The sequence below is a fragment of the Mustela erminea genome, chromosome 15, assembly GCF_009829155.1.
Source record: "Mustela erminea isolate mMusErm1 chromosome 15, mMusErm1.Pri, whole genome shotgun sequence".
Taxonomy (NCBI): Eukaryota; Metazoa; Chordata; class Mammalia; order Carnivora; family Mustelidae; genus Mustela; species Mustela erminea.
The window spans coordinates 3520024-3535883 of NC_045628.1; the positions used below are offsets into that span (position 1 = coordinate 3520024).

Genomic DNA, 15860 nt, shown 5'->3' on the forward strand with positions numbered 1-15860 from the left:
TAAACCTAACCAAAGAGGTAAAGTAACTGTAGTAGAGGAACTACAGAACACTCATGAAAGAAATTGAAGGAGACACAAAAAGATGGAAGACCATACCATGCTCTTGGATCGGAAGAATAAACGTTGTTAAAATGTCTATACTGCCTAGAGCGATCTATACTTTTAATGCCATTCCGATCAAAATTCCACTGGTATTTTTCAAATTGCTGGAGCAAATAATCCAAAAATTTGTATGGAATCAGAAGAGACCCCGAATCGCTAAGGAATGTTGAAAAACAAAAATAAAACTGGGCCATCACATTACCTGATTTCAAGCTTTACTACAAAGCTGTGATACCAAGAAAGCATGGTACTGGCATAAAAACAGACACATAGACCAGTGGAACAGAGTAGAGAGCCCAGATATGGACTCAACTCTATGATCAAATAATCTTCAACAAAGCAGGAAAAAATATACAGTGGAAAAAAGACAGTCTCTTCAATAAATGGTGCTGGGAAAACTGGGCAGCTATGTGTAGAAGAATGAAACTCGACCATTCTCTTACACCATACACAAAGATAAACTCAAAATGGATAAAAGACCTCAATGTGAGACAGGAATCCATCAGGATCCTAGAGGAGAACATAGGCAGTAACCTCTTCGATATCAGCCACAGCAACTTCTTTCAAGATACGTCTCCAAAGGCAAAGGAAACAAAAGCGAAAATGAACTTCTGGGACTTCATCAAGATCAAAAGCTTCTTCACAGCAAAGGAAACAGTCAAGAAAACAAAGAGGCAACCCACAGAATGGGAGAAGATATTTGCAAATGACAGTACAGACAAAAGATTGATATCCAGGATCAATGAAGAACTCCTCAAACTCAACACACACAAAACAGATAATCATATCAAAAAATGGTCAGAAGGTATGAACAGACACTTCTCCAATGAAGACATACAAATGGCTATCAGACACATGAAAAAATGTTCATCATCACTAGCCATCAGGGAGATTCAAATTAAAACGACATTGAGATACCACCTTACACCAGTTAGAATGGCCAAAATTAGCAAGACAGGAAACAACATGTGCTGGAGAGGATGTGGAGAAATGGGAACCCTCTTACACTGTTGGTGGGAATGCAGGTTGGTGCAGCCACTTTGGAAAACAGTGTGGAGATTCCTGATGAAATTAAAAATAGAGCTTCCCTATAACCCTGCAATTGCACTCCTGGGTATTTACCCCAAAGATACAGACATAGTGAAAAGAAGGGCCATCTGTACCCCAATGTTCATAGCAGCAATGGCCACGGTCGCCAAACTATGGAAAGAACCAAGATGCCCTTCAACAGACGAATGGATAAGGAAGATGTGGTCCATATGCACTATGGAGTATGATGCCTCCATCAGAAAGGATGAATACCCAACTTTTGTAGCAACAGGGACGGGACTGGAAGAGATTATGCTGAGTGAAATAAGTCAAGCAGAGAGAGTCAATTATCATATGGTTTCACTTATTTGTGGAGCATTACAAATAGCATGGAGGACAAGGGGTGTTAGAGAGGGGAAGGGAGTTGGGGGAAATTGGAAGGGGAGGTGAACCATGAGAGACTATGGACTCTGAAAAAGAATCTGAGGGGTTTGAAGTGGCGGGGGGGTGGGAGGTCAGGGTACCAGTGGTGGGTATTATAGAGGGCACAGATTGCATGGAGCACTGGGTGTGGTGAAAAAATAATGATACTGTTATGCTGAAAATAAATAAATGAAAAAAAAATGAATACTGAAAATTAACTAATTAATTAATTAGTTATTTTTTAAAAAGGATCCCCCCCTTCAATGACAATTCAGGCATTTTAGGATCTCCCAGATGGTAACATGGAGCCTCTGGCAGCACGGTGAGTGCGTGTGTTTACTTTATCTATCTACTGAAACTGATTTCTCTGTCAATGTCCACCTCTTTAGGTCTATTGCTCCCATGCCTCATTCAGGCACACGATATGCAAATGTGGCCATGAATGCTTTTCCACAGCTTCTCTCCCCCACCCCCTAAGCCAGTGGGAAGGGGGCTTCATGGGACCCCTCTAGTACACTGACATTGCCGCACTACTCAGGGAGACACGGCAAGCTGGTGTTTAACTCCACCAAGAAGCACAAACTCAGATGCGGGCAGGTGACCGGGGGACTGGGGACAGGCACAGCCCGTGCTGATGCCCCTGTCAGCTCCTGAGCAGAGCACAGAACAGCTCAGGTGTCCCATGATCTACAAAGGCCATGGGAAGGTTCCCTTATGTGGTCCCTAAGTCCGAGTTCTGTGACATCCTGGCCAACAAGGCGGGAGCCGGGGCTGGCAGGGAAGGAGCCCAGTGCAGAGAGTCTGTGGGAATGAACCTGGCCACCAGGGCCATGGGGGCAGCCAGCCCAAGGGGTCAGCACCACGCAGGCAGGGGTGGGGTGTGCCAGCGACACACGAGAGCCCTTAGAGCAAGACCTGGACACTAAAAGGCATCGTTTGTGGGAAACCACTGAGACACAGTGAGACCACGCAGCTCAAGAAAAGAGAGAAAACAGGACCCCCGAGGTCGCTGTACGGAGAGCATCCTCTGTGGCGAAGGCAGGAGGGGCCTCACCTTCCAGGTACATTGCAATGACGATAATTAACAAGGACTAGAAGTTCCTCGTTATGGAATTGAGTCTGTGAGCGCCAGTGAAAGCCAATGAAGGACGTCCTATTACTGGACAGAGACCAGAAATATCCCTGGAGCTGCCTGGGTTCTCAGCTGGTTCCAAGGAAAGGACTGTCTCTGCTGAACGCATTTTAAAAAGCAGCGTGAGCCAAAAATAAAATTGAATCTGATTACCTCCCCCGAGTGGCTTGTTCAACTCTCAGGTACACGAAGAACGAGCGTGCGGGGACGGTCCGGAAGATCCGGTCTTCAGAAGGGAGAGGGAAGTTCATTCTTCTACCGGGGAGGCAGAGGTCGGGGGTGAAATTGCTTAACAGAGCGTTGAAGAGCCGCTGACAGCAGCCCGGATGGCCTAGAGCATGTCCGTGATTAACAAGTGGGATATGGGATCATCACCTTTAGCTTTGAACAGTGTCACTGGAGAAACAGACCAGTGGAGCAGAGGCAGTTCCTACACATTTAAGTAAAACTGTTCATTCATTCCTTAATAGGTAACTAGAGCCAGTCGGCGTCAGGAGCCGTGAGCGAGGGGCCAGGAATGAGGGTCCCGGGGCAGGAGGGAGCATTCGGACTCAGGAGTAAGGAGAGAGAGGGGCTGGGTTTCAGGTTTTACCCTGAAAAGTGGGACAAATACGGGAAATCAGTTTCACTGCTTTACTTCTTTGAAGGGAGTTGAGGGGGAGAGAGAGAGAGCGTGGGACGTGGTTTGGAATTGAAGGCGGTTCGCTTCTGGATCTGCCGAGAGCCAGAGACGCTGGCCAAGGAGAGGTCTTAACAAGCACATGTGCAGGCGTGGAGCCCACAGACAGAGAGAGGCGTTTGGGGGCTCATGTCATGCAGGAGAGGGAATCTTGAGGGCATACAAAGTCCCAGCAGCAGACATAAAATACTCTCTTGGGAAACATCGGTATTTGTGGAATGCAAGTGAATTCACTTATCAGACAAATTTATTATCCCTTTCATGTGGGGCAACATATGATCTCTAGAAAAGAGGTGGTTGGGATCACCAGGTGATACAAACTCTAAACTCTGGAATCTCCTCTTGACTACAACACATCACATCGGAATGTATAAAGATTGGGTTTTAGGAAAAGAAATGAAAGATTGTTTTCAAGCAAGTACAAAGGAGTCTGGTAATTTTTCATGCGTGGTTTCAGCTTTCTGTCTGAGGTTTGCTAAAAAGAGTCTCAATTTCAAGAGTAGTCGTAAATTGACCCCTCTGTAGCCATCAATATTTATAGGTAGAAGCTCCTACTTTTTACTTTTCTATTAAGCGATTGTATCTAACGGTACTGCTTGCTTTCATTCTCATTCACTTTACGTTACAAATACTGATAAACAAAGAAAGTTAGGAGCACACACAGCATTACTGTAAGTGTCCTTACCTAGCATCTGAATATAGACATTTCCTTGAAATTGTCATATATGAAATTTATGAATATGCCTCATTGGCTCCTTTTAAAGGGGGAAAAAAAAAAACCCAATCAACTAACAACAAGATATCAATATTCTAGGAAACCCAAAGTTCCTTATTTACAAATTTCTGTCAGTCTACGAAGATAACAGAACCTATTAAATCCCTAAAGAAACAGTGAGATTCCCTGAAGGAGAGCCTGCATTTTCTCTTCCAAGCACAACCCCAAATGAGGAAACATTTATCAGGTCTCCCACAGAAATTTACGCCAGAGGCAAAATTGATAGAACAACAGACCACCAGGGGCCTGGTGGAGTTAATTTTTATTTTTCCGGGAGTCTGCCCAAGAAGTCAGCAAATACGGATGTAAATTAAACTCATTCTGTGTGGGTCAAGATATCTTTGTCAAATAACCTTTAATGGTATCCATTTGGCTTAGACCAGACAGATTTCATTGTTATGTCTGGGGATTCTGCCTGGAGAAAAGAAAGAAATAAATGAAAGGCTCCTTATTGATTAGTTCATCTCCTTTTTCTTTTGATTTAGAGGTTCACTTTCCGAGTCTTCTTGGGCACATCGTGTCTCCCACAGGTCTCCGGGGTGAAGGCCAGTCGGCAAGCTACAGAAGGCGTTTCTGGGGCAGCTAGAACTGGGAAATTGAACAGGCCACCATCTCCCCTGCACACGCGTGATGTAAATACGTCTGAGGGGCAAAGAGGTTTGCTGTCATCAAGGCATCACCCAGAATCCATGGCAACGTCCCTGCTTCTCAGATCCGAGTAACAGCACCAATCTCAACCGATATCTTTCCAACTCAGTTCCTCCAGCAACAGGGGTAGATCTTATTCAAGGAGGAGGGGAGAATCAGATGCTTTTACAGACTGGCCAGACGTCAGTAACATCATTCCTCCCGCACATGGCTTCTATCAGCGACGTTCTGGTCCTACGGTCCTCATAAATGTGTGCGGACGTCAAGGACAGGGACACTAATGACCAAGGCCTACGTGTCTAGGGTTACAGAGTGCTCCGCGGGGATGTGGTTTAGGGGACGGAGAAAGGAATCCTGGTGAAAACGATCAAAATCCACCCACAGAAAGACATATCTAAAGCACATTATATGAAGGGGCTCTACATTTTCAAACTGTCATAAAATTACATTTCAGAATATGTAGTATGGAAATTGCAGAGAATGCTTTCATTTCCTTGAGGCAAACCGTAATGGAAAGGATCTTCTAAATTCTGCAGTAAAATTCCACACACCTCTTTGCACCATTAAAATAGTAGTCATAAAACTAAATGGCAAAGAACATAATTTTTCACAAAAATTCTCTTAGATCAAGGTAGAGCTACTTAACATGAAAACAACCTGTATATTCAGTGATAAGCATTAACATAAGTTAAAACATTATGTAAATGTTTTTTCTTCTATTATTACAATTTTCACAGATAGAAAAATATCTCTATTTCTGCACCTTCCACTCAAGTTTTCCAAGCATGATAGCAAGAAAATACTATAATATAACTTCGGTGGTTACATTTCCCCTATCACCTACTGAAGTGACATTAATTATGAGAAATAAAAATAAACATTCTAATGTGACTTACAAAGCTTTGCTTCAGGCACTGGGCACATTAATAGGATACAAAGATTAACAAACCTATTTTTTAACTAATGAAGGGCATTTTATCACTAACAATTTGAGTGAGTCAATTGGGCCCTTAATATGCTCACCTAAAAATATGGCCAGTTGGTAGATGATCCCTGAAATATTTTCCAGTCGTCAATATTTGTTATCAGTGAGTTCAAAATCCTGCCAAGGAGAGTGGTACTTCTGCATAGACAGACCTTCAGCTATTGTTGGGGGAAAGATGACTCATGTTTGATGGAACATCTCAAGAGAATCAGACGTGACGTGATTTCTTGCCCAACATGTGACCTTCAGAACAAGTTCATGAGGTTCACAATATATTCCCCTGAATTGCAAACTTTATGCATGTGGCCACTGAAAGTCAGTGTCCCCCTCAAGATCCTGGTGAGGGAGTCCCCTGTAGAGCTTCCCTGCCGTACCACGAGGAGCCTATGACTGTAGACAACAAACACTTGAAGAATTTCACGCACAACACAGTGGAGATGGGGAGATAGGTGGTCCTCGGAAGGGAAAGTGAAATATGGTATTGTGACCTATTACCCTGTGGTGGGTTCAGTAGTGTACCCTCAAATTCCATGTCCACCCAGAACCACAGAATGTGACCTAATTGGGAAATAAGATCTTTCAAAGATGTCATGATATGAGTACGATGAGGTCGTAGGGGGGAGGGAGGGTCCGAAATTCAACTGGATATCTTCCAAGAAGAGGAGGGGACAGAGAGCTGTGAAGACAGAAGCAGAGTTTGGGAGCCGTGTCTACAAGCCAAGCGACGTGGACGGCTGGCAACCACCGGAAGCCGGGGGACAAGCTTGGGACAGAGTTTTCTCAGACTCCGCTCAACGAGCCAACCCTGCTGACACCTGATTTTGGATTCTGGCCTCTAGAAATGTGGGGATAAATTTCTGCTGTTTCCAGCCGCGCGGCACTTGAAACCTCGTTAAGTCACCCCCAGGAGGCTCGTGCTAGCTGTGCCGTCTTTGACGAACCACTGAACTTCCTGAAGGCTGACTTGACTGGAACGCTGACCCTGCAGCGTTCATACGCAAGGCCTCAGGGAGCACTTCGTGAACCGGGGAAGGCCACACCAGCGTCAGACACCCCGACTGCTGAGGGAAGGGAGAGCTCAGGGAGGTGTGGGTTAAGCCAAGAAGCGACTCCTAAGATGGCCAAGGTCTGGAAAGACAGGGAAATGGTATTTCAGGTGAAGAAAACCAACAGAGGTGGAGAAATGTCGGGATCCCTTTCGAACGAATCAAAAGTGGTAAAGAAATTCCATAATGTTATGAGTTAAAATCATTCCCGTCTTTTCTGATCTGTGAATCCTGACCCAATGGACACGTGTATTACTTCCGGAGGGTCGTGACTGCAAACGGCTGGCCCAGAACAAGAGAAATTGGTTCTTTCACAGTTCTGGAGGCCAGAACTTGGACATTGGGCATATCTTTATGTACCCGGAGGCTCTAGGGGACATGCCTTCCTGCCTTTTCTAGCTCCTGGGGGCCCTGGGATCTTGCCCCGTGGCTGCATCTCTCCTGTCCCTGCCTCTTTGCTTGTGTGGTCTCCCTTTCTCTCATGAATCTCCCTCTGCTTCCTTCTCAGAAGGGTACTTGCCCTTGGATTTAGAGTAAGCAAAGACCCCTTTCCACAGAAGGTTCCATTCTGAGGGCCTAGGGGTGAGCACATGGCCACACCTTTTTGGGGGGCCACCATTCAGTCCACTGCAACATTTAAGGGTTTGGGGAGAGAACGAGGCTGAAACATAGACACGTGATCCCAGGCAAGAACAGTATCACCAACTTGATTTGTGTAAACCAGGCCAGTCTTACAGGACACTCATCAGATCCAAAGAGCATCACTTTGTGTCAGATCAAACGGTCGCAATAAACAATTTTCAAACACAGACCTTATGAGCAGACAATGAGGTCAGATAGGCAAGCATCACATATTTTGTAACCATTACTGTGACCTGTATTTTCATCAATTTCATTTTTATTACTTCTGATCACTTTCGTGTCTCCTAATCTATTCACTTTGCTCACATTAAAATTTAGGACCTTCAAAGTACTGTTTCCTATTAGAGTCAGCTCAGAACCACCTTGATGGAAATTCAGATTTCCTGCGAGCCAATGTCTTTTTCCAAATCATAATTCTTCTTTCTTTCAAGATTCTTAATTTTAAAAGCCAATAAAATTAGACATACTTCTGGATTTAATGCGTATCTATCACTTAAATCACCACTGGAAGTTTAAGAGCAATTCCTAAAACAGCTAATCCATATATGATTTAAAATTTGCTAAAACAAATAACAACAACCAAAACCCCCTCAGCCTTCTTTAATTCACATCCGTGCTCATTAATGAGACCCTGTTAATATTTCATGCACAGCCTCTCCCCATTTACTTTAAAATATTTCTGTAATGGAGATTGGAAAATACACCAGGCTCCTATGAGTAATGAAAAATTCAAATGTGTTTAGGAAAGATCTTCAGCTATAATTCAAATAATGTTGCTTAAACATTTCTAAAAGGACCTAGGAGCCTCTGCTCCAAACCAGATTCAGAAGCACGGCGGGGTCTCGTAGTCAGAGCAGAACGGTCCCTCCTGGGGGGCTGGAGGTCAGTATAATCACCGGCCACCGTGGTCAGCCTTCCCAGGAGAGGGGAGTTTTCCCTCACAAAACCAGGTAACCCCATCACAGAAGAGCCGGGGTGATCTGAGCGACACTCCAGCCCATCCGTCTGGCCAAAGAAGAGGACGCAAAGCAATCCAGGAACCCGAGAGCCACTGAGCTTCTTCCCTGGGACCAGCTTTATCACCAAAGAGCCCTGCAGGAATGCTCATACGACGGTCCGAGAGATCGTGCTGTTGCTAAACCAACTGGCTCTCTGCTATGTGTCTTGGTTTATAAAACGCAGAATACGCTGCTTTCCTTGAAAATCCAGTAGCTCAAGATTAAATATACGTAGCTACGGCTCATGATTAGAAAGGCATATGGCTTGACATATTGCCACAAATTACATATAATCTATACTGTAACATGTGAATGAGTCCTTCGGGAGTCCTTGGGCTAAGACTCATTAGCAGATCTCAGGAAAATGAAAGATTTTTCTAAAACCACAAAATTGACTCCAATTATGGAAAATCCTGCTTAAAACATAAAGGCACTTTTAGAGAAAAATTCATAATTCCATGGGACTTGGCTCTGTGGCAGCTAATCAATGGACGGGCTCTACTCTGCTTTCCTGCTATCAGAGCTGCAGGAAATAATTGTATTTATTCGCACTGCTCACTGTTCTTCCCCAAATCAACAACAACAACAGAAAAACAACAAAAACTGAAATGGAAATTCTATTAAGTGGCGGTGGAATAATTTTTAGAAGCAAACAGAAAATAATTAACAAACAAAACATTATTCCAAAGCTTGGTCCCATTCTGTTTAATGCAATTAGCATTTATTGAACGACCTGACACGTCTTCAAGATTCGATACAAACAGACTTGTGAGGCGGGTCAGGTAGAGATGGTCTGAAGACAGCTTCCACGAGACTTAAAGGAAAATAGGGAAGTAGTTTTCTAAAATCACTACTTCTGTCTTACTGTAATATTTCAACTAAACCCCATGAATTCATAACTGCTCAATATAAGGAAAATATAGATTAAAATGTGAATACAGGACTAGAAGGTTGGTACATTATAAAAAACTTTAAAGGCTAAATCTCTCCTATATAAAAGGTAGTGAGTAAGTTAATAGAAGGTGAGGAGTGTGTGTGTGTGTGTGTGTGTGTGTGTGTAAAATCCCACACCGAGGCCCTCTCCACAGCAATTCACGGCTCAGCCCATCCCACGGTGCCATGATTCCACAGCATCTCCCCAGGACGCTCCTGGCCCACCTGTTCCCTTCAGGTGTATCTCCTGCGGACCCCTTCCTCCTTCTTTTCTCTTGGTTTTCATGATTCTCTCTCCTACTCCTTGGCTCCATCTTCTCCACGCTCTTCGTGAGGGAAATGATCAAGACACACATTTCCACAAATATGCCTATGTTTCTAAAAACAACCAACCCCTTTTGTCATAGCCGATTGAAGTTTCTATTAAAAATCTCAAAATCAAAACATCTACACTGAGTATCTTTCCTTCCAGACTGCCTCTTCTCCAGGATTCCTCTCGCGGTTGGCGCTGGCACCATCCATCCAGGGTGGGGAGAGAGACTCCTGTCATTTCAAGCTGCGGCTCCTCTCTCCTCGGGACGTGCCGTCGGTCAGCACGGCAGCCTCATCTCGAGAACCCCACCTCTGCGATCTTCTGCTGTGGCCCAAAGGGTTCTCTTTTGCGTGTTCCCAGAGCCCCTTCCACTCTCCCCCAATCCATCCTCTACTGTGTCCTCTGGTCTCCTTACTTCATCCCACACGCTGCCTGAAAATACGTGGGGAGTTCACTCCGTCAAGAGGACAAAGTCCTGACTAGTCCATGCATACTTATTCATGCTTTGGTCCAAAAAGCTTTCTTAAGACTTATCTCCAGCCCATCTCTACAGACTTATCTCTAGCCGATCTCTAGAGACTTGACTGTGCTTCTTGTACCATTTCCCAAACACAGGGCGGGTGGCCATGGCAGAAGGGCCCACGGCGCTCTCAGGAACAGCCGCCTTCTTGCACCGCACGCATCAGAAGGTGGGAACGTGCCCAGCCTCCTTGCAGCGTCTGAGGGCTCTTTAGCTTCCCCCCGTCTGGCACTCCTGCTCAGGATCCTGAAGGTAGGCGTGGGGGAGCTTCTGCCGCGTCTCCTGCGTGTCTCATGAGCATGTCATGAAGACGCCTTGACTTCTCTGGCGATGGAGACCTCCCGGCCTGGTCACTGGCTCACTGACCTCTCCATGCTGACGACCGGGGAGGGGCACGTTCCTGGTGTCAGCGGTGCGTGGCAGGAACTGGGAGTCACTGCCTGGAGCAGCAGCTTCTCCATCTGACTGGAAGCTTCCGGATCAAAGACAAGGCCACGGGTATGCCGGAAGCCCCACCATGGGGTGTGCTTTTGAGTCATTCCTGAATGTTTAACATAGGATCTCCCGGTAAGTAATTTCCCTATACCAAGTTATTTCCCACCTGAAAAACTAAAGTGGATTCTGTCCCAAGCAATGGAGTCCTGGGGGTTGGCGATGCCATTCAGACGTCCACGTCTCCACCAGAATGTGCCTTCATTTCATCCTTCCTGAGCTCTAGCTCATCCCCAGAGACCTCGGCCACACCTGACCTCCTCCAGGAAACGTTTCTACACTTTCTTTGGGAGCCAAATGATTACTTCGTTCTCCAGGTAATGCAGAACTTTGTTAATATTACCTATGTTACTATAAGCAAATGATATCATAATTATTTGTTCATTTGCCTTTTCCTTATTTGTCGACAGTGAGGTACTTGAGGACAAGGAATATGGCTTCTTCATCTTTGCTTCTCTAATGCTCGGACTTTGGCATCTAGTAGAGTCTCAGTGAACATGGACTGAAATGACCTGGAATACGTTGGCTGGAGCTTTGCCCTCTTATAGGTAACTGCTGCTAAGGGCCGAGGGGGGGAACCCAGGGGCCACAAATTCAAACGTGGAAGGTGGTAACTGCAGATGGGCCTGGATGGAAGGGAAATGGAATGTGGATTCCAGCATCAAAAGATGGCGGCAATGGGACCTTGTGAAGAACAGGAGGGTATTTCAAGCTTGATTAGGAGGAGTGGAAGCCCAGAGGGTGTGGGTTTTGCCCCGGGGGTGGGGTTGTGACATAGAAGTCAAGGCTAAAACAACTGGCATCAGCTCGGAGAACCTGGGATATTAGCTGGGCCTAAAGGGTGTAAGGCTTTTATAGACAGTTAAGAGGAGGTCCTTGAAGGTGTTTAAGGAAGAAGCACGTTTTACTAAGATGTTTAGGGAACTGAGGGTGCAGAGGTGGCTCTCTTTACTCAGGTTGCCATGCTCTAAGAAAAATAATTTAATACTAAAAACTACACTGAAGGCAAGTCAAGTCAGAACCAATACCTTTTTGGCTAATGAAGGGATCCCAAAGCTCAGAGCAGAGCTGTCTGTTAAAGCCAAGGCCCTCTTGCTCACATGATGTTATAATGTGGGGAACGTTATAGAAGGATCTGACCACCTGCTTCATCACCCACATTCTGAAGATGCAAAGTCCTTCTCAGGTTGAAATAAAAGAGCTTAGGAAAGCAAAATGGTGTGGGTTCTTCTCCCAACTTCCATTCATTGAAATAATCAACTCTAAAATATCTAAAACTTGAAAGTTTGTCCCGAAGAGGTTTGGTCCCTCAGCGTACATGCTATGCCATGTTCCTCATTCAACTTACCCTTCCTGCGTAGTGCATGGTGGTGAAAGCTGTGCCCTGGTCTTTGAGCGCCATGTTCCCGTTCCCATCTTTCATGGGTGAATAGACTGCATTTGTGTTTGACGCTTCAAGGAGACTTTGTAGCTTTTTGGGAAGATTTGGTTCCATTGACCAAATCACCTGACTTTCCTCATCCAATAAAGAGAGAAATCCAGATGGTTTCTGAAAATTAAGAAGAGATAGAATTTTTTCTTCCATTACTCAGTTTGATGGTTTTGTTATTATTGTACATATATGTTCATTTGTATTTTCACTATCTTCATATAAGCACTCAAAAAATGAATTAGTCTACTTTTAATACACATCTATGTTTGCTCACTACTATATCCCCAACACCTAGCAAAACTCTGATGTAATGTAGGCCCAAAAAGTATCAGTTGATTAATAATTGATAATGAGTAAATAAGTTAAACAGTGTGTTTTAATGTCATTCAAACGCTGGAGTTATTAAAATATATTCTCATCTCAAAAAGAAAAATGGAATTTCCAACTAAAGGAGAAGCATAATTTTCCTTGACCTCTAACCCACATCAAACTCTTTATAAAAACAAAACAAAAAAACTCTTTATAGTTATGACGGGTCAAGTAACTTCTCCGAAAACAGAACTTACAATCATGTTGAGTCATAAAAATTGCAGAAAGAGCCTACTGAGCAGGAAGTAGAAGTGACTATAATATTCCAATATTAGGAACTAGAAGAAATACAGTTGGAAGCTATCACTCTCAAAATCCAAATTGGAAGTCAGATAGTTTATAGCTGTCAAACACAGAAGCTAAAGTCATATCTAAGCAACCACTTAAAATTAATCTCATGTGAAGGAAAACACAGCTTGAAAGAACTTCTCAGATTGCCCTGACAGTTTGCTCCCCAAACATAGAACAGCATGGCGCCCACTCGGTTTACGCGCCAGGTGAATAACGTTGACCCACTGCTGTTTATCTTTTCTTCCCTAGAAAAGTTCTTCTGTGGACATGTCAAATCCACCTTTAAAAATCAGGTAATTTATTTTATTTATTTACCTCATTCTGTCATATAGCTGAATTCTTTGCATCAACCCAGTGTGCTTTTGGAAGTGTGAATACCATGAAATAATTCTTCTCAGGGAGTGAAGAGACATATTAACCCCTCTAGTGACTCAGTTTGCATTTTGACCCGAGGTCACCAAACCCACCACCACAGGCCTTTCATCTTATTCATTTGGCCAGTAGAAAGTTGTCTCTTTGTGGCTAAAATACTTCAGTTGTTTTAGGCCTTTCGGGGTTTCCTGCTTATGGTAAAGAAAATGCAAAGACTAGATACAGTTGTCTCAGGGCTGTAAATGTTGAGATCCTTCCAATGCCACCCATAGAGAAGAAAGGTTGAAAATGGCGGCCAGGGGAAGGACCTATGCCTGGTGGGGGCTCACGTACCAGGGTGAGCCCTTTGGGAGACATTTGGCATCTGAAGGAGTATCTCTGGAATGAGCAGACAGCCTCCCTGGGAAGGAAGAAGAAGATGGGTGGATAAAGGGAGAAGGAGCACGAGGAAGGAACTGGGTAGACCTGTAAGAATCAAGTTGACCCACCTCAGTAGAAGCAAGTTGACCCACCTCAGCAAATGACCTTGGTCCCTAACACCTCCAGAGACTTGTGTTACCATCACAGAAATGTTTCTGATAAGGGGATGTGGAGAAGGAAGTCCACTGGATGGTTCATTCTCAGATAACAAAGGGCCCTATAAAGAGCCAGATGTAAAAAACCGAAGCATAGGTACCCACAATAGATGGAGAGGCCCTAAAAGAAAATTCAGTGAGGAGCTGGAAGAGGGCTGGTCTTGCCTGGGAAGTGTTGAAAGAACAGATTCTTCATTTCAGTGTGTAGCAACCTATTTGCTGAAGAGTAAGCTGTTTTGTTTTTTTTTTAAAGATTTTATTTATTTATTTGACAGAGAGAGATCACAAGTAGGCAGAGAGGCAGGCAGAGAGAGAGAGAGGAGGAGGAAGCAGGCTCCCTGCTGAGCAGAGAGCCCGATGTGGGACTCGATCCCACGACCCTGAGATCATGACCTGAGCCGAAGGCAGCGGCTTAACCCACTGAGCCACCCAGGCGCCCCAAGAGTAAGCTGTTGATACATAAGATCAGCAGTTGCTCCTTTACCCATGCCTTTGAGCATCAGGCCATGGCACTCCTCCAGATACTGTTACACTTACTCCCCTCCTCACACACACACACACACACACACACACACACACACATGGGCAAACACAGGCATGTGGTGGAAGGGTGAATGGGCTGGTTAAGGACATGGCAAATGCATCCATGTTTTGGAGGCTGACAGACCTCTGTAGAGGCTCAAATTTAGAGCTTTAATGGGTGTTTCAGTAACTGGAAGTCAAGGCCCTAAGCAGTATAAAGGAAGGGATCACTTCTAAACTAGCCGACCCGTTCTACTCCAAAAGCAAGATGATGTTTGCCAAGGATAAGGTGGTCAGAAACCAACAAGGCATTTTTCTAAAAACACTGTAATTTGTATTGTCTCCAAAAGTTTTTAAATTTGTACGTATTAGGTTTCCTGGATGTTTGATATAAAAACACAGAAGAATGGTAGTAATGAAACTTAAAGACTTGGAAACTTGCTGACATGTCTGAAGAAGAAAACAGAACATGGAGAAGTCATAAAAAATGGCGTCCAATTCCTTCAGAAGTGAGGGTTTAGGAGAGACTGTTCTACAAAATGTATGTCATTTCACCTTGACAGCAGAAAGCAATGAGGACCAATAGGGTAACAAAGTGCACTAGACACACGGAGAGTCAGATAGGAATCTAGATCCACAACCTCCCTTCATGGACATAAGACTAATACATATTTGTTGAAATATGAATTAATGGCATAAGCAAAAATCACAGATGTTTGTGAGCAGTAATGGATTGTGGGTAGTAGGAAGGAAACGGTATGCTTCCTTTGTATTATAGGGTCTGCCTGTCTGGTGTACAGACTTGCAGATTTGTAGGTAAATACTCAAGCTGCACCCTATACTTGGTCCATCTTTTCATTTTTATAGGTATCAAAGAGAAGCAGAAGTGAGAAACACCCACTCTCATTTCCAACTCATTCTGATGAGGGTCCTCCTATTGAGATAATCATGGGTGAAATCTCAAGGATGGCCATGGAAGAGAGAGAAAGAACATCATGGCCATCGAAGAGATAGAAAGAATGTCATGGCCATCAAAGACAGAGAAAGAACTTCATGGCCATCAAAGACATAGAACATCATGACCACCAAAGACATAGAAAGAACATCATGGCCATTGAATACATAGAACATCACAGCCATCGAAGACATAAAAAGAACATCATTTGGCTGGCCAGTGGTTAGCAGTCAAGGATACAGCAGCCAGCGAGAATGAGGGCAGCAGGTTTCTGAGGTTTCCCATACACAGTTCACTACACACTGCTATTGGCTTGAAGACATTTTCAAACCTTGTATAAAGAAGTTATATACCCTGTGTGTCATGATGAGGGATGGCTTTCTGGAGGAAGATGGCTTCTTCTGTCATTAAAACAAAGAAGGTTGACAAGTTTGTAAGAAGAACAAAAATATTTCACATACTTGGTAAAGGTATAAAGTAAATTTACAAATCTACATTTATAGAAATAAAGGGTGGAAAATTACAGCCTATGTTCTCCAGTGGCTGAAGGCATCAGTTTTAAACAATGTTCAAGTGTTTTAGAGATAGTATCAATATATGTATATCATGTCTTCCTACATTAGTACA

General features: G+C 44.1%; 1 protein-coding gene across 5 annotated transcripts in view; it reads right to left on the bottom strand.

The window, feature by feature from the left end:
• Positions 1-15860, bottom strand: part of MYO16 (myosin XVI) — a 584648-nt gene that overhangs the window by 148614 nt on the left and 420174 nt on the right. For all 5 annotated transcript variants that reach the window (XM_032314881.1, XM_032314880.1, XM_032314879.1 and 2 more), the window contains exon 23: positions 12066-12266. In XM_032314881.1, the coding sequence (XP_032170772.1) occupies positions 12066-12266 (201 nt within the window). The remainder of the gene's footprint in view (positions 1-12065; positions 12267-15860) is intronic.